At 51.4% G+C, this 18942-nt stretch overlaps 2 protein-coding genes across 5 annotated transcripts in view; both read right to left on the reverse strand.

Moving 5' to 3' along the window:
- Positions 1-3874, reverse strand: part of Arf3 (ADP ribosylation factor 3) — a 28567-nt gene extending 24693 nt beyond the window's left edge. Inside the window, exon 1 of the mRNA XM_031354977.1 lies at positions 3755-3874. The gene's annotated coding sequence lies outside the window, so the exon portion shown is untranslated. The remainder of the gene's footprint in view (positions 1-3754) is intronic.
- An 8049-nt stretch (positions 3875-11923) lies between these two features.
- On the reverse strand, positions 11924-18886 carry Wnt10b (Wnt family member 10B). Of its 4 annotated transcripts, none has more exons than XM_031354998.1 (5): positions 18596-18886; positions 17661-17774; positions 17292-17554; positions 14870-15243; positions 11924-14095 (listed from the first exon to the last, which is right to left on the reverse strand). In XM_031354998.1, exons 2-5 carry the CDS (start codon positions 17732-17734, stop codon positions 13637-13639), a joined length of 1170 nt encoding a protein of 389 aa, XP_031210858.1. In that variant the 5' UTR covers positions 17735-17774; positions 18596-18886; the 3' UTR covers positions 11924-13636. The 4 variants fall into 4 exon arrangements, with proteins under 4 accessions (XP_031210858.1, XP_031210881.1, XP_031210875.1 ...); XM_031355021.1 differs by lacking the exon at positions 18596-18886 and adding an exon at positions 18147-18163; XM_031355015.1 differs by lacking the exon at positions 18596-18886 and adding an exon at positions 18010-18149.
- Between the last annotated feature and the right edge of the window lie 56 nt (positions 18887-18942).

Consider the following 18942-nt stretch of genomic DNA (forward strand, 5'->3'; position numbering starts at 1 on the left):
CATTACGGGTGGTTGTGAGCCACCATGTGGTTGCTGGGATTTGAACTCAGGACCTTTGGAAGAGCAGTGATCTTACCCGCTGAGCCATCTCAACAGCCCCAGCCTTTAACTTTTCCCCACCTCTGATCTCCCAAGGGTAGCGGCACCAAACTTGCTGGATACTGAACACCAGGGTTACACTTACAAGGAAGTACTCTGACAACGAAGCCCCACTCCCCTCTGTATTCCTTTTTTTTTTTTTTTTTTTGGTATTTTCAAGACAAGGTTTCTCTGTGTAGCCCCGGCTGTCCTGGAACTCACTCTGTATACCAGGCTGGCCTCAAACTCAGAAATCCGCCTGCCTCCGCCTCCCAAGTGCTTGGATTAAAGGCGTGCACCACCACCGCCCAGCCCCATCCGTATTCTTACAAGACTTATTTATTTTATGTGCACCCATGTTTTGTCTTCATGTACATGCATTGTGTTCCTGCCTGGTACCCACTAAACCAGAAGACACCGGGTCCCTGGAACTGAAGTTAAGGACGGTTTTGAGCCCTCAGGAGGGTGCTGAAGAAGCAAACTTGGAGCAAGAGCAAGTGCTGTTAACTGATGAGCCATCTCTTCAGCCCCATCCTTTTTTTTTTTTTTAAATAAATTATATGTGTGTCTGTCTGCATGAGAGTGCATGCTTTCATGTGTGCTGCTGGGTCTCCTAAAGCTGAAGTCACAAGTGTTGTAGCTCTGGAAGTGGGTGCTGGGAACTGAGCTCTAGTCCTCTGAAGAAGAACCAGGCAAGCTCTAGCACTGAGCTGGTTCCCCAATTGGGGAGGGGGGCTCACGAAGCATCCGCTGGCCTCCACCTTCAAGTACTAGGGTCACATGCTCTCTCACTTGTCACACGCAGCTATGGAGTGATTTTTCTTTTCTTTCTTTCTTTCTTTCTTTTTTTTTTTTTTTTGAGACAGGGTTTCTCTGTGTAGCCCTGGCTGTCCTGGAACTCACTCTGTAGACCAGGCTGGCCTCGAACTCAGAAATCCACCTATCTCTGTCTCCCAAGTGCTGGGATTATAGGCGTGCACCACCGCTGCCCGGTGACTTTTCTCAAAAGAAAACTGTTTTCCTTTTCTTTTCACATCATTTTTGTCTTGAAGCCAGAGAAAAACTATTAAAGAATCAGTTCTCTCCTCCTACCATGTGGGCCTGGGGCAGGAGTATGGACTCAGACTCAGATCTTCAAGGTTACTGCCAGGAGCTTTTCTCCACTGAACCATCTAGCCAGCCCCCCAGTGACCTTTCTAACCAACACAACTCTGGATCACCCCAGGCCCTTACATCCAGAGGATGTTCTCAGCCCCTGCCCTGCTCCGGCCTCACCTCTCACGGAAGCATTAAGAGCTGCAGCTATAAACTGATGCAGACAAGAATAAAACATTACCTCTCACAGGCACTGAGTAAAGCCACTAACAACTGTCCCTTCATAGGCCCACGCCACTCTCCCACTAACTCGCTCTATTGTACGGCAGCCTTGCCCGAGTGCTGGTGTCATGCTATGACAGTGGGCTACTAACTGCAGTCAACACTTGAAGTGTGCCCAGCGCAGTACTCAGGACTTACACTTATCATCCTGTCTAACTCTGACAACAGCCTGCTTGGTAGTGAACTTAAGTGCAAACGAGTTATCAAGTGTATACCACAGGACGGCAAGGGATAGCAGGAGGTGAGCCTGCCCCCATCTTGTCTGCTTCAGTCACTGTGACATCCCACTTCTAAACACACCATTAGCCAAACGCAGTGGTGTGCTCTGACTCACAGGCCTCTCGGTATTTCCAATGTTACGTGAGGAAGCAGATTCCAGTTCTGTCAGCTGCAGCCTCAGCTCTAACAACTTTGGTTTTAAAGAAGTTTTTCCTTCTCATTAATAGAGAATGTGTCTGTCCTTGAACTCCATTCCCTCACTGTAGGCACGGGAAGGGTTCAGATGACACACTTAAGGCTTGAGAACACTTCTGACAAGACTTCTCAAGGGGTTTTGTTGGTTTTCATTTATTTTGTTTTACTTGAGACAGTCTTGCTATGTAACCCAGGCTGACCTAACTGCCTACCGTGTACATCTTCCTAGCACTGAGATTACAGACCTGTTACCACACCTGGCCCTCTTTACCTCTTCCTTAAGCAGTAGCTAGAAACCTTGTACGGCTCTATACATTGCTATCCCATGCTCTTACAAAAGCAAGATTCTTAAGTTCAAACCCAGCCTGTCTCAAAAAGGGAAGTACAGGTCTACTGTGGCTCCCAGGTCAACCTCAGCACTTGAGAGACAGAGGCAGGCAGCTGTTAAGTTGAGGCCAGCAAGGGGACTACACAGAGACCTCATCTCAAACAAAGAAGGCAGGGGAAAGGAAGGGAAGAAGGAAAACCCTGCATGATGTCAGGAGGGACTGTGTGACACCTGGGAGCCCTTTCCAGCTGCCTCCAAGTCAGTGAATCGTTCTGTGAAAAGCTGAACCTACCTAAGTGTCAGCCTTTCACAATGTATTCAAGAGCAAGCAGGTCCAATATGCAAAAGGCCAACCCAAGGGCCACTGCAGCACACAGTAGGGATACTATCTCCAAACAGGTCTAAGACAAAATGGCAGCAAAGACAGTCCCCATCTACCTGACTGGGGACAGAGATGGAGGTATGCAGAGACTAGATTCTATCCTGCTGCGATGACTCAAGCAATCAGACTCCTGCAGCCGATCTCCTCCCAATAAAACTTTCATGCCATGGACCCAAGGGTGACCCAATCCAACAGCGTCAGAGACGGGTTTTACATTACCCGGCTCCCTCACCCTAATGACCTCACTATTTTCGCCTTAGTCCTGACCACATAACCCTCCACCACATGGCCCTGAGACCAGCAGTAATATAAACCCCCAAAAAGAGAACAAGTCTCTCCAAAAGAGAGTTACGAGGACGTAACTAAACGACCCTGGGTTTTTCACAGAAAACTTTACCTCCCCACCTCCCCCTCCTTCCTTCAAAGGACTGGCATAAGCAATGGCTTCAATTTTCTGTTCCGGGAATCCTGGTACTTCCTAGAGAAAGAAAGCGGATTGGAAGACACCAACTCAGGGCCGGTGACAAGGTGCTCCCTCCTTCGGTGAGACCGCCCCCGCTCCGCCCGGGGGAGGAAGGCCCCACCTCTCTCCTCCAAGCCGGCTCGGGTCCCCCTCCCCCTTCCCCAGCCTCCTCCCCGCCCTCTCCCCACCTGCTGCCCTCTTCCCCACCTGCCCAGCCCCACACCCTTCGCGAGACCGGGCGCAGCCGTGCGCCCCCAGCCCCCAGCCCGCCGTGATGCTGAGCCCCGGCCCCCGTGCCTCGCGATGGGTGAGGGGGAGATAACCACCACCGCCGGGCTTCTCTCTGGTTCCCCCACCTCCCCAGCCCAGGCGGGGGAGGGAGAGAGAAAAGGCAGCTTTCCTGCCAGCCCTTAAAACACAAGGAAAAGATCCAAACAGCCACGCCGCCCCCGCGTCGCCCCCCACCGGTCGCCAACCTTCCGCAGCTCACCTCTGCAGCCCAGGTCGCCGCCCGGGCGAGGCGGAGGGCAGACCCGTGTGCGCCCCCCGCCCCCGCCCCACCCCGGCTCAGCGTCCTTCAGCTGCGGGGGCAGGAGTGCGGCCGGGGTCCCCGGCTCTGCGAGGCTCGCCCCTCGCCGGGGGGCCTCGGGCTCCCACCCCGACCGGCCCCGACCCGACCCGGCTCGGCCCCCTTCCCTCTCCAGCTCCGAACCTGTTCCTGCGCCCGGCGCCGCGGCTGCCACCGCCGCCTCCGCCCCCGCAGGTCCCACCCGGCTCTCCGGCCGCCGCCTCCCGCTCCCGCTCCGCAAGCCGACCGACCGCGGCGAAGCTGCTCCGCTGGCCCGGCTCCCCGGCTCCCTCCGGCCCTCCCTCCACCTAGCACCGGAAGCCGCGACGGCGACAGGAGCTGCGCGGCGAACACCCACCCCCAGCCCGGGATACTTCCCACCTCCACGATCGCGCGAGAAGTGCGCGGCGGCGAGCGGCGGCTCTCGCGAGACCCATCACCATGGCAGCGGCTGCAGCAAAAGCAGCCGGGGCTGAGGCTGAGGCTGAGGCTCGGCGGGGGCCGGTGTGGGGGCCGGAGGACGAAGGCACGGGTGGCGAGAGGCTGAGGGCACTGAGCCGCTGCGCTGGCCACGGGCCGGGGAGCCTCTGGGGTCTCTCTCTCCCCCTCCCTCCCTCCCTTTTTCTCCTTTTTTGGTTTCTCTGTGTAGCCTTGGCTGTCCTGGAACTCACTCTGTAGACCAGGCTGGCCTCGAACTCAGAAATCCGCCTGCCTCTGCCTCCCAAGTGCTGGGATTAAAGGCGTGCGCCACCACCACCCGGCTCTCTGGCGTTTTTTTTTTTTTTAGGCAGAGCCTAAGTGGAGTGTGGATAGCCAAGACGGTTGCCAAATCCAGTCTTAATCCAAATACACAGCGCGTCGCACGCACCCCACCTGCTAATCCGCTCAACTCCCTGATTCCTTAAGGATACTTTCTCTGAGATCCTTCCTCATAAAGGAAGAGGAGAAAGAACGATGCCTTTGAGATAGTAGAGAATGCATCTGGATCAGAGTTCTCTAGGAGGTTGAACTTGAAAGACAGAGGCCAGGGGCTGGCGAGATGGCTCGGAGGGTAAGAGCACTGACTGCTCTTCCGAAGGTCCTGAGTTCAAATCCCAGCAACCACATGGTGGCTCACAACCGCCTGTAATGAGATCTGATGCCCTGTCCTGGTATTAATTAATAAATCTTAAAAAAAAAAAAAAGAAAGAAAGAAAGAAAAGACAACAGAGACTCATGAAGTCTCTCTAGATGAGTCTGGAATTTTGTATCCCAAGGAAAGAGCACCCAGGTCCCCGCCTTCCTTCCCTGACACATGATGGAAACACTGCCTGAGACTAGGCACAAGCTATGTTAGAATCTGCCCTAGAAGGGTCCTCGCCAGAAACACTGAACCCCGTTCTTTAAATACATCATCAAGTATAAGAGCTTGGTGCAACATTATAACATTATAACTCTCCTCTCCTTCCAAAACACAGGCTGCAAAGTGCCACTCGGCGTGTATCCCTTGTCACATCTGTCTCTGGTTTATACCTCTATACCAGTTTGTCTTCAAAAATAACACGACTGGCCGGTCAGTAGTGGCACAGGGTTTTAATGCCAGCACTGGAGACTGTGGAGGCAGAGGCAGGTGGATCTCTATGAGCTAAAGGCCAGCCTGATTCACAGAGCCCCGGACAGCCAGAAAAGATGAACGAAGAACGAAGAGAATTACATTTGACTCACTGCTGTTGAGGACCTTTGTTAAATTCTGGATTTGTTTTTTTTTTCCATTTATTAACTCGTGTGTGTGTGTGTGTGTGTGTGTGTGTGTGCGCGTGCACGCGCACGTGCACTTCTATGAGAGATCATAGGTGTTCTTGGACCCTAGCAAGAAGTGGAGGTTAGAGAGGACAACTTTCAAGATCAGTTTGTGACTTTTCCCTTGTTGGGGCAGGGTCTCTGGTTTCTGCTGCTCTAGTGCACACTACAGGCTAGCTCTGTGCAATTCTCCTGACGTCATGCCCCATCTTGCCTTAGGAATGCTTTCATTACACCACAGGCATCCAGCTTTATATATTATATATATATATATATATATATACACACACATATATATGATATATATACATATGTATATATATGTATATATACATATATACATATATATGTATATATATGTATATATATTATACATATACATATATATGTATAATATATATATATATACATATATATATATGTTATTGTTGTGTTTGAGACAGGGGCTCAGTATGTAGCCCCACCTGCCTGGATTTCACTCTGTAGACCAAGTTGGCATTGAACAATCTGCCTGTCTCTGCCTCCTGAGTGTTTAAATTAAAGGTGTTGGTCACACACCCAGCCAAATGGGTTTATTTTTAACTATGCATATGCACATATGGCTGCGTGTGAGAGCATTCGCCTGTAAGTGTGATTATCTGCTGCAAGGAGAAAAATGTTACATTCCCTGGAGACAGAGTTACAAGCAGTTGTGAGTTGTCCCATGTGGGGTGCTGGGACCAGGTTCTCTAGGCAAGAGCGGTCAGTAAAAGTCTGATCTCCCTCCACCTTTTAAACAGGTTCTGAGGATCAAACTCGGGTCAGGCTTGTCTTGCTAATACTTTTAATGGCTGAGCTATCTCCCAAGCCCAAATTCTGGATTCTTAAAGGCAAAAGACTCCCCAAGATATAGTTGCTGTGCTAGGTAGTTTTATGTCAGATGGACTCAGGTTACAGAGTCATGCAGGAAGAGAGAAGCTCGAGAAAATGTCTTGCTTTGTCAGCTTGGCCTGTAAACAAGCCTGGGGGACATTTTCTTTGAGTGATAACTTGAGAAAGCCAAGCTCACTGTAGAAAGTATTCCCCCCTGAGTTGAGTTGTATAAGAGATGGCTCAGCAGGTAAGAGCACTGACTGCTCTTCCAAAGGTCCCAGTTCAGATCCCAGCAACCACATGGTGGCTCACAACCACCAGTAATGGGATCTGATACCCTCTTCTGGTGTGTCTGAAGACAGCTACAATGTATTACGCTGGAGCAAGTGGATGGCAGAGGTCTTGAGTTCAATTCCCAGCAGCCACACACATGATGGCTCATGGCCATCTGTACAGCTACAGTGTACTCATACACATAATAAATAAAATAAATTTAAAAAAAAACAAAAGAAGCGGGGCGGTGGTGGCGCACACCTTTAATCCCAGCACTTCGGAGGCAGAGGCAGGTGGATTTCTGAGTTTGAGGCCAGCCTGGTCTGCAGAGTGAGTTTCAGGACAGCCAGAGCTCCACAGAGAAACCCTGTCTCGAAAAACCAAAAATAAATAAATAAATAATGAAAGAAAAAAATCGGGCTGAGCAAGCCTACATATAAGCAGCCATCCTCTGTGGCCTCTGCCTCCATTCCTGCCTCCAGTTTCGTACCCCGAGTTCCAACTCAGTGATCAACTCTAATGAACCCTTTCTTCCTCGGGTTGCGTTTGGACACTAGGGGTGAGATGTTTCTGTCACAGACCTGACCTTGTGTTTTGGGGAGGACTGTGGTGGTGTTTGAACTCTGGGCTGGAAGAGCCTTGTGTGCTCAGAGTTCAGTGGGCTGCTGTGGGGACTCAGAAGGTAAGCCCAGAGCAGTGCGGACGGCGGAGGCCTGGCTTGGGAAGTTACAGCGAAAAACTAGAGAGTCCCTTAAAGAGTCTACGTTTCATATTTTGAATTAAGAACCACTAAAGATGTGGTGGCTCAGACCTTTAATCCCAGGACTTTGGAGGTAGATGTCTGGGAGATCACAGCCAGTAAGTTCAACATAGTAAGTTCTAGGCCAACCAGGGCTATATAGAAAGAACCTGTCTAAACAAACAAACAAACACCTAAAGTTTTACCTTGCTTGGACAATTTCTATTGGACAGCTGGGGCTGAAGGATCAGCTGTGATTAGGGAAACAGCAGTCCAGTGTGGTGGCTCAGGCCTTTAATCCCAGCACTTGGGAACCACAGTCAGGTGTAGGTCTGTCTTTGAGGCCAGTCTGGTCTCTTGTCACCATGTGGCAGGGTCAGAGGAGAGAGAGAGAGACAGACAGACAGAGACAGACAGACAGAGAAGCCACAGTCCAGCTGCAGCAGAGACCCAGTATTTTGGAGATGCCAGAACCATGGGACAACTGCCAAGGACAGAAGAAACTGTGGACTAGCGCTGCCCTGGGCCCAGGAGACAAGATGGCAGAGCTGAGGAGTGTTTTGGGGCGCAGAGAGCCATGAGTGGGCCCCAGCACTGCCCACAGTGCTGGACCCTCCCATGATAATCATCGATTGAGAGGAATGCCCCGCAGGTTGGACTCTGGTTTTGCTTTGGTTTGCTTGTAATTGCCCTGATTTTCCTTTTTGAAGCAATAAAGTATGTAACTTATTGTTTTATTTCACAGGACTCCACGCTTAAGAGCCTTTGGAATTTTACAGGATTTTGACTGTTTTAGAAAAACATTGAACTATAGAAGAGACTTTGGATGTTTCTAAAGAGACTGAGTTTCTCTGAACATTTGAATTTTTAACAACTATGGGAAACTTCAACATTAGAATGTTTTACATCACTATAACATGTCATGTTGGGGGTAACTGAGAAAAGAAAGGTTCTAGCTGAATAATGACGTATTTGTGTGTCATATTGACAAGGGATCAAGTGAACTGGCTAGTTGATGTCATCTTGGTACAGGTTACAATCATCTGGAAAGAGGAAACCCCAACCAAGAAATGACCTCACCAGGTTGTAAGCCAACCTGCGGGGTATTCCTCTCGATCGATGATTAACACGGGAGGGCCCAGCACGGTGGGCAGTGCTACCCTTGAATTTTATAAGGCAGGGGAAGGCTGGCTAGATGCTCAGAGGTTAAGAGGACAAGCCGCTTTCCCCAAGGACCTGGCTTGATTCATGGTATCCACATGGTGGCAAGCAACCGTCTGTGACTCTAGTCCCAGGCCCTACTCTGGCCTCTATGGCCACTGTGTGCAAGTGCTACACAAACATGCATGTAGGCAGAACACTCATGCACATAAAAATAACTTCCAATTTTAGGGAAAAAAATCAGGAAAGCAATCTGAGCCAGCGATGATGGCGCATACCGTTATCCCAGCACTCAGGAGGCACAGGCAGGTGGATTTCTTTGAGTCTGAGGCCAGCCTGATCTACATAGCAAGTTCTAGAACAGCAGCCAGGATTCCATAGAAAAGACCATGTTTCAAAAAGGAAAAAGAAAAAGAAAAAAAAAAAAAAGCCATAGTGAACAAGCCTCTGGGTGGCGCTCCACAGCCTCTGCTTCAGTTCCTGCAGGTTCCTACCCTGATGTCCTTCAGTGACTATAGAATCTATGAGGTGAAGTTAATCCTTTCCTCCTTAGCTTGCTTTTGGTCACAGTGTTTATCTCAGCAATGGAAACCTTAAGACAGTTACAAATTCATAGAGTCGGTGCTCTGACACGCCTTTAGTGTGATTGCTAACCTCTCCATTTCTCTCCTAAAACTTTGTAATAACTCCACCAGGTTATATACCCACTCACTCTCGTCCATACACTTTACGATCACTCACCCCACTCCTTAGAGTTTCCACGTAGAACCACAACAAGAAGAGAAAACCTAATGATGAAGACCTGGAGTCCTCCTGCAAAAGTTCGCTAGAGTGAAAGGAAGATGAAAATGGCCGACAGCTCCCTATGGCTCAGTAGGAATCACTGGTGGACTTGGAGATGGTGGGTGTGGCTAGAGACCCCCTCAGGTCTTCCATCCTTCACCCTCTGATGTGTGGAGAGACAAGGTTGGCCTGACACAAGCAGGGGTGGATAGAAGTGCCACTCTAAGCTTCCTAGCCTTTTGGTCAAGGTAGAGGACAAAGAGCTCATCAGAGTGTGAGGAGGCCCTGCATCCTGACTTACTGTTTACCGGCCTTCTCCCTCCCTCTAGCTGCCACCGGAGCCCAGGAAAAGCTGAAACTGTAGCCACCCAGCAGCTCTGTGGGTTGCATACTCCCACCCCATTACTGACCCCAGTCCTGGGCCTGAGCCCAGCGCCTGTGCCGGGAGGGGGTGTTGGCCTTGCTGACCAAATCCAATTGGAATTTGTCAAGGTTGTGGTTTGGGGCTTAAGTTTGCCCAGAGCGTGTGATAGGATGAAAAGCTAGAAAAGAGAGGGAGGCAAAGGGACAAACAGGAAGGAAAAGGGAAGTTAATAGATTCCCTCTCGCCAAGGCCTGTCGGAGAGTGCCTCATCCTAGAGGGAAAGCATTGGCATTCTGGACGTTCCCTGTTATTCTCAGTTGTATCCAAGCCCAGCTTACTTCGGCCTCTCTCCTTTCTTCCTCTCCTAGGTTAGCAGATGTCTGACATCTCCTGATAAGCTGTTGCCATGGAGCGGAGAGGATGGCTGAATTCAGGAGGGCCTGAGTTCAGTCCCCAGCACCCATTCCAGGCAGCTCACAACACCCTAAAACTTCAATTCCAGGGAATTCACAACTCTCTTCTAGATACTCATACATGCACTTATACACATATATTTTTAAATTTTTTTAAAATTTATTTGTGGGCTGAAGAGATGGCTCAGCAGTTAACAGCCCTGACTACTCTTCCAGAGGTCCTGAGTTCAAATCCCAGCAACCACATGGTGGCTCACAACCATCTGTAATGAGATCTGACGCCCTCTTCTGGTGTGTCTGAAGACAGCTACAGTATACTTACATATAATAAATCTTTAAAGAAAGATTTATTTGTAAATATGAGTGGTCTGCCCACATGTATGTCTGCGTACCACATGCATGCCTCGTCAGAATACAGTGTTGGATCCCTTGGAACTGGAGTTAAAGAGAACTGTGAGCTGCCACGTTGGAGCTAGAAATCAAAACTCCAGTCCCCTGCAAGAGCAATAAGTACTCTAAATCAAGAAGCCATCTCCCCAACCCTCCCCCCAAATTTTTGTTTGTTTGTTTTTGTTTTTTGAGATAGGTTAGTAGGTTATCTATATAGAGCCCTGGCTGTACTGGAACTCACTCTGTAGACCAAGCTAGCCTCAAACTCACAGAGATCTGCCTGTCTCTGCCTCCTGAGTGCCATGATACCTGGCCTCCCAAACTAAAAAAGGTGTAATGTCACCATGGAGTACGCCATGATCCAACAGTCCTGGTGGTCCCCTTGGTCCTGTATCACCTTATAGAAGAAGAATAGAGAAGTATAGGGAGCCATTTCTGCATTCCCTCGAAGCATGGTTTTGGTCACATATATATACATACATATAGATACATATATATATATACACAGATGTATATATATGTGTGTATATATATACATATATGTACATATTTTTTTCCTGTATGAGTGTTTTGCCCTCATATGTCTCTGAGCCATGGGTGTGCAGGAGCCTACAGAGGCCAGACAAGGGCACCAGATTCCCTGGACTGAAGTTCCAGATGGTTGTGAGCCACCATGCGGGTGCTGGGAACTGAATCCATACCCTCTGCAAAAGCAGCAGGTGCTATCTCCAACCCCCCTGGGAACATTGTTTGGTTTTGGTTTTGGTTTTTTTTGACACATGGTTTCTCTGTGTAGCCTTGAATTTAGAAATTCACCTGCCTTTGCCTCCCAGGTGCTTGGATTAAAAGCATGAGCCACCACTGCCCGCTCCCCTGGGAACTCTTCTAACCCCTGAATTTGCAGGTGTTCTGAAAGGTCTTTTGTGCACATTACACCTTTTTGTAAAAAAGATCTGTTATCTATCTATCTTTAGAGACAGGGTTTCTCTGTGTAACATCCCTGGCTGTCCTAGAACTCACTTTATAGACAAGGCTGGCCTTGAACTCATAGGGACCTGTCCAACTCTGTTTTTACACCAGGCAATTTCTTTACTTGATGTGCACTGGTGTTTTTGCCCATGTGTCTGTGTGAAGGTGTCAAATCCTCTGGGACTGGAGTTGCAGACATTTGTCAACTACCATGTGGGTGCTGGAAATTGAACCTGGATCCTCTGGAAGAACAGCCAATGCTCTTAACCACTGAGCCACCTCCCCAGCCCCTCCACATTGCATCCTAAAGGTGCTTTTTTTCAAAGACATTAGGCTAGGAATTGGAGATGTGGTAGAAAAAATTCTCATCTCTCTAGTTATATCTGAAAAGACAAGGAAGGGGCCAGCTGGTCAAGTTGCTTCCACAGAGCCTGAAGACCTAAACTCCACAGAGCCTGAAGACCTGGAACCTAAGTGGTAGCAGGTGACAGCTGGCTTCTGCAAGTTGTCCCATGACTTTGTATGAGTTCCATGGTATGCCTGCCACGCATGGGCGTGCTCACACACACAAATAAATGTAGAAAAATTGAAAAGATAAAGAAATTATTTTACTCAGATTAAATACAAAAAGAACATTGAATAAAGAAAGACTATATATATATATACATATATATATATATGCAAATAATTCAGTTGCAGAGAATGCTAGTTTGCTAGAAATACCTCATTTAGCCAGGTCCGATAAGGCCCACCTGCAGTCCCAGGACTCGAGGATGAGGCACAATGGAAAGTGTGAGGCCAGCCTAGGGTACATACTGACCTCCTGACTAGCCTGGGGTACACAGTGAGACCCTTCCCCAACAAATAACACATTTTGCATTTTGAGTGTAGCAATCCTCATGTGTTTTTCCATCACCCTTGATGTACATCCCCCAGCCCAGTTCTCTGGTTTGGATTTAGAGACAACAGCACCTGCTCCTTTAGTTCCACTTAATTGTTAAGATACACTTAAGACCTGAAACTTCCATTGCAGGCGTGACCATGTTGCAAAGGGGTCAACAAATTACAGTCAGAGGACCTGGTCTGACCCTGAACACCAGCTTTGTGAGTTGTGTTGAACACAGCTATCCCCGTCCACTTATGTGCAGTCTGTGTCTACTTTTGTTCACCCCCTGCCCAAAGCTATTTTGGGTCTATAACAGCAGAATCGAGTAACTATGGTAGAGGTGAGTCGTGTACATAAAGACCCAGTATAAACAGCCTAGTGTAATTACCCTCTAGTATATTTACCAGCCAGCCCTTGACAGCTTTGATTCTGAGTAACAATGAAGGTGCTCAGGGTGAGCAGGGTCTCATGCACATTTGGATCTAAAAGTCCTTCACACCCAGAAGTCCACCTTGGTTCTACAGACTAAACACCTAAACTCAGTCATTGAACATCATTTCCAATCCTTTGTGGAAGTCAGCAGGATATACATAAAAAGTCACTGAGTACAGGAGTGTAGAGTTCACCTAGAGAGAAAAACAAACAAACAAAACAAAAACAAAACCCCCGCAGGCTGCTAACCCAGTAGACATCACCATCTGCATCCGCCAGTCCAGTAGTCCAGTAACTTAATTTATTTTAGTTTCAAACAGGAACCAAGAACATGTCCCAGTACAATAAATTATCCATTCCCACCCTTCCTGCTGAAGAAGGAAAAGAGCTTCCAAGAGCTTCGGCTAAAACCTTTCCCTTGGAGGGACCCTTTCACCAACTGAACGGAGGACGGAGAGGCCTCAAGAACCCGACAAGACAGCCGTCTGAGGTTCCCTGCGACACTCTGTCCTTTTCCAACCAAAAACCTCTCATTATTGTCACCCGAGGTCCCATAAGAGGAGGTTCTGGGCTGCAGTGGAGGAGTCTGAGAACCACAAATAGGAAGAGGTGGTCTCTTGCTATATATTCGGATCTTAATGACTCCACACAATGCCTGGGGTTAGCCTTCGAGGAAGAGGAGTGGCCAAAAGATTGACTCCCTATCCAAAGAATCTAGGCCAGAGGGACCCTGCAGGTAGGGAAGGCGATGTCATACAGTGTATTCCATCTTAGTCTATTCGGGTGTTTAAGAACAGAATGTGGTGACCACTTCCCCCACAAAAGTCTGCTCGTTACAGATTTCACCTGACCCTACGCCCCCAGAGCTGGTCTCAGGTGGATGCTTTGAACTTCCGGGAGCCCCGAATAACCCTAGACAGAGAAAAAGGCTGAAAGAGAGCAGCCCTCACACAGTGCTCCTCCTCGTCCCTAGGCGAGCTCACCTTCACTTACACACATTGACCCACTCTGTGACTTTACACTCATCACACAGCACGTAACAGCACCAGTGGAAACGACAGTGGCAGCGCTCCACTCGCGTCTGCCGGAGTACGTTGTGCCCACGGCCACAGCACAGGCTGCCACAGCCATCCAATAGACGGCTGGTCTTATTGCAAGCCCGGCCTCTTGTGCCTGGGGAGCCCAAGGTGGGGTCTCGCTCACAGAAGTCAGGAGACTTCTCAAAGTAAACCAGCTCTCCTGAGAGGCGGCGCGGACGCAGGCGGGGCTGGAAGGCTCCAGAATTGCGGTTGTGGGTGTCGATGAAGATGGCTCTGCCCAGCCGCTCCCTCAGTGCTGCCCCGATGGCCCGGAACTCTGGGGCTGCCCTCCAACACGTCTTGAATTGGCAGCTGCCCGACGTGCCGTGGCATTTGCACTTCCGCTTCAGGTTTTCGGTTACCACCTACAACATCAGAGTGACAAAGAGGGAAGGGATGAGGGGGTGCAAATGATCAGAGCAAGAAAGGGAGCGAGGGGGGATTTACCCATGTGTAGCTCGCAAGGAGACAGCAGCCTTCTTTCCAGAACAAACATGGATACAATGGAGACTGTAGGCCAGAATACCCCTAAAGTCTGTCGGCAAGGCCGTTGTAACAGTGTCTATGCCGTGAGCCAAGTACTAGGCGCGGATAGAGTACAGCAAATGCGGGGCTGGAGATGTGACTGGATAGCTAAGAGTACTGACTGCTGCTCTGCCAGAGGACCTGGGTTCGATTCCCACATGGTGACTCACAACAATAAAACTCCAGTTCCAGGGAATCCAGTGCCCTCTCCTGGCCTCTGAGGGCACCAGGCACACAATGGTGCACAGGCCTATTCATGCGGGCAAAAAACACTGAAACACCTTAAATTTTAAAAAAAGAATAAGCTACTCTATGCTCGCTCAGCCTTAACATATGGTAAATGCCATCAAGCAGCTTCCTATAGATTCTAAACATATTTCTGGTGACTGCTAGCAATAAATAAGCTTGCTAGTAACAAGATCACTCATCATACCTCATCCCATTCCGCTGTGGGGCCTCTTGGGAGGGAGGGAGGGGCAGAGAGAGACTGAGAAAAGCCACACCTACAGCCACAGCCCTCAGACTGGGAGGATTCCAAATCTGAGGCTAGCCTGTACTCTAGGCAAGGCTGTCTGAGACCAGGAAGGAGCCCAGGACGAGGCAAGCACACACACCTGGCGTCCCACCCTGTTGTTGTGGATCCGCATTCTCGCCTGGATGTCCCGGGGAGCTTCCCTGGAATCCAAGAAATCCCGAGAGAACTTCTCTCCAAAGTCCATGTCGTGGTTACAGCCACCCCATTCCCATGTGTCCTGGGGGCCAGGGCTGGGGACTGAGCCAGGAACAGGGCTGGGCTGGGAGTGGGGGAAAGTCTTGCCCCGAGACAGCGCCTGAAGCTGCAGCAGCTTGGCCCGAAGCCTGTCCTGCTCACCACTGCCCTTCCAGCCGCAGCCACAGCTCACCAGCTTGCCCAGGCTGCAGGCAGTGGCAACAGCATGCATGACTCCAGCAGCCAGCATAGAGAAGGAGAACGCACTCTCACGGAAACCTGGGGAGGAAATGGATTGACAGGCGTGAGGTTGACAGGCAGCTGAGGAGAAAGGGAAGGTGGGGGGCTGGGAAAGAGACACCAGCCACCCTCCTTAGCAACTTTTTCCTTTTTTTGAGATGGGGTCTGCTATGTAGCCCAAGCTGGCCTTGAACTCTTGACAATCCTCCTCCTCAGCTTTCCAAGAGCTAGGATTATAGGTGTGAGCCACCACCAGCAGCAGCCAATGTCAGAAATTTGTAACGGAATCCTGTCATTTATCAGCTGACTGATTTGGGATAGCATCCTGAGACAAGAAAATAACACCAGGCCTCAGATCCCTCAGCTTTGAAGAGACTCATGGCGTCAAGATACCACTAAAGCCAAACCTCTGAAAAGCTGTGATCTTGGGGTGCGAATGTAAGAGACAACCTTTCTAATGCTGTGACCTTTTAATATAAGCTCCCTCATGTTGTGATGGCCCCAACCACAAAATTATTTCGTTGCTGCTTCATATCTGTAACATTGCTATGAATCACAATGTAAGTATTTGCTATGCAAGATATCTGACATTTGACCCCTCAGGATCAACCATCAAGGATGGACTACCCCTCTCAGCCCTGCAGAGAGCTTGAGAACCACTGGCCTAGTGAGACCTCTGGATTTGAGATAATTCAGAAAGAGTGCTGAGGACTCCTGAAGGTGTTCCAGGAGTTCTACATCTAAAAGCCTTAGAAATCCCCCAACTCTGCAGGGAGCTTGGGGGCACCTTTGGCTTTGGGGTCCTTCCCCCACCTTCTTAAATGAGTCTTCAATGCAAGCTACCACTGCAGTAGCAACCCTAACATGCTGGAGCCGCCCACCCCCTTCCCAGATTCTAGTTTTATATCTGCCCTTTATGTTTATTCTAACCTGCTATTACCTTATAAAATACTGGGAGGAGGAGTAAGCCAGGAGTGACTCTCCCCAGGGCCCTTTTAAAGGTTGGCCTCTCTGTTATGTTTTGGGGGGTCACTGAGGAGGAGGAGGCTAGGGATGACAAATCTTTCCCAGGCTTAGACAGACATCCTCCCCATCTGGGTGTCAAAACCTTCCACTGTATCAGGCCCTGCAGAGAAGGAGGGGGGTCCCTCATTTCATTTTAAGCAAGTACACTTGCAAGCAAGAGTACTGAGAAGATGAAAGACAGTTGGCTTGGAGGCCAGGCCCCTCTTACCAGGGAGTCGAGGGCTCCAGGGCCAGCCCCGAGATCCCCCAACCATCCAAGGGTGAAGCTGTTTGCACACGTCTTGGGAATTCCCCTACAGATGGCAGCTGCCTATTAACCCCATCGTCCCCAAAGCACTACCGTACCTCTGGACTGAGCCCCGCCCCTCTGCCCCCCCATCCTTACTCCTCTGGGAGTAAACTTCAGTTGAGTATAGGGAGACAATGGAGTCTCCCAGACCGACCGTCCCATCTAGACCAGGCCAGCACTGACCTGTTTTGTGGCCCTCCAGCCATTCCTCACCTGTTCAGGTGAGGGACACCTGGGGCCCCCACAGCACAGAGGAGGGGGCTACTCCCCAGCTTCAAAGCCATCAGGGTCTTTGTTCCCAGCTTTGGCTCCTGGGAACCCCAGCAATTAGGGGAGCAGGTTTAACCCTTAAACGGTTGGGGGCGTCACCCCACCCCCGCTGAGACTCTGGGGACACCAGCCTGGACTTGTCTGGGTGGAGAGGGAGGGGAGAGAAAAATAGGGGTTTGGGGGGTGTTTGAAGCTTCTTGGGTTGGGGGCATCTCTTGTTCACAGGTGCATCCCAGATCCTAGCTGGGTGGAGGCAGAAAAGGGAGGCCCTGGGGTAGGGGAGCAAGGACCCAGCTGCCTCGCCAGCGACGCAGGTGGAAGGCAGGCAGGCAGGCAGGCAGAGACCCAGCCGGGTGACCGGACCCAGCTGAGCGCCGCTCCTGGGGAAATTCCCGGAGAGGCCCCTCCCGATGCGGCGAGCCGGTCCCTTCCCGCCTCCGCGCGCCTCGGCCTGCCCCCCGCGCCTGGGCAGCAGCACAGACAGCCGCCCCGGCAGGCTCACCGCGCTTGAGGATGGCGCTGTGGTGCGGCAGCCGGCCGCCGCCCTCCAGGGCCGAGCAGTTCCAGCGCTGGTCGCGCAGCTGGTGCTGACACTCGTGGACGGCGATGTGCAGCCCCTGGAGCGCCGACGCCGTCACGTCGGGGCTGCGCAGGCACAGCCCCAGCTGCCGCTTGCTCAGGCCGGACAGGGTCAGGCACACGGTGTTGGCTGTGAGCGGCGGCTCACCGGGGAGTTTTAGGCCCAGAATCTCATTGCTTAGAGCCCTGAGGACAAGCGACAGGGGTCTGGGGTCTAGTCGCATGCTCCCTCCCTATCCCCCTAACCCAGATCGGTGCTCCCCCCCCCCCCGAACTGGAAAAAAACGCTCACCGACTGAACAGAGCCAAGAACAGGAGACCCGCGAGGCCTAAGGGCGGAGGCCGAGACCCAGGCTCCTCCAGCATGTCGAAGCCCGGAGGCTCCGGTGGGCGAGTCAGTCAGCGCCTGTGGGGACAGGGACATTTGATGAGGACTAGCTTGACTCCCTGGAACCGAAGGATGCTCTGTTTCAGCTTTTCTCACCCCTTCCCAAATTGGGCAATGCTAAGTCACCTCTTGACTTCCAGGGTCTACATTCTGGAACCCGTCAAAAAGGAAGAACCCGAGCAGCTCGAGGCCCTCCGAGCAGCCCCGGAGTCCCACCCAGCCAGACGCGACAGCAGGGTCCTGAGCCACTCACAAGCCCATCTGAGACCGGTTCTCTCAGACCCTCGATCCCGCCTCACCAACCGCTCGCTCCCTCTCTGTGGGCCCCAAGACTGATCTGCCCGCCCTTACAGGGTTAGAGGGAGGGATTAGAAGGGGGTTCCCCACCACCTGGAGGGGTGTCGCCTCGTCGTGCTGGCAATAGCAGGCAAGCTAGGTTAGAAGGGTCCGAGGCCAGGGTCTGGGAGCCACTCTCCGACCTCGGCGCCCTCGGCTAGGGGAAAGGGGGATGCAAAGTCTCCGAGGGAAAGTAGGTGCCCTGCGCCAAGGCCACAAATTCCCCATGCACCCCCGCCCCTTTCCTAACTACACGCTCCCTCTGCAGTGCGACACCGACTAGTCCCCAAGGGTCCGACCCCAATTCCCACCCCACCCCCATTGCCCTCTGAATCCGAAGGCACTTCTTTATGCTGGAGGTTATCTCTCTGTATCTGGCTTTCTCGGCGTGTCTGTGCGCTTGGGGGGAAGGGGGGCTTGTCTGTCTGTCTGTCTGTCTGTCTTTCCGTCCGCCCGCGTGCCTGTCTAGTCTCTGCCCTCCCTGTTCTCTCCCGCCCCATTACCTCCAGCGGTTCAGGTGCAGGATCCACAAGGCTTACGGTTGAGTCACTCGGGCTCGGCTCGTGGGGCTTACACCGTGGGGAAACTGTGTCGGGTTCAGCCCCCTCGGCGGAGCAGCATTCTTCCAGCACCCGGCCACTCCTCTCTGCCGCTTCCCCAGCGTCGCCACGGCCGCCGGGAGGAAGGGAGGGTAGAAGGGAGGGAGTGATCGAGATAGCTAGGGAGCGAACCCGCGACAAAGCACCGGGGGCTTCGGCTCTGCTCGACCTAACTCACGGGTGGTTCAGCTGGAGCTGACGGAGCTGGGGCCCCTCCCAGAGCCCGGGGCATCCCCACCCCACCCGCACCC

Source organism: Mastomys coucha, unplaced genomic scaffold (genome assembly GCF_008632895.1).
Source record: "Mastomys coucha isolate ucsf_1 unplaced genomic scaffold, UCSF_Mcou_1 pScaffold11, whole genome shotgun sequence".
Taxonomy (NCBI): Eukaryota; Metazoa; Chordata; class Mammalia; order Rodentia; family Muridae; genus Mastomys; species Mastomys coucha.

Coding starts and splice junctions, on each gene's coding strand:
- Wnt10b (XM_031354998.1), bottom strand. CDS start 17,734: ATGCTGGAGGAGCCTGGGTCTCGGCCTCCGCCCTTAGGCCTCGCGGGT. Junction 17,555..17,660: donor TTCTTGGCTCTGTTCAGTCG/GTGAGCGTTTTT, acceptor GCTTGTCCTCAG/GGCTCTAAGCAATGAGATTC. Junction 14,096..14,869: donor ACAACAGGGTGGGACGCCAG/GTGTGTGTGCTT, acceptor CTGATGTTGTAG/GTGGTAACCGAAAACCTGAA.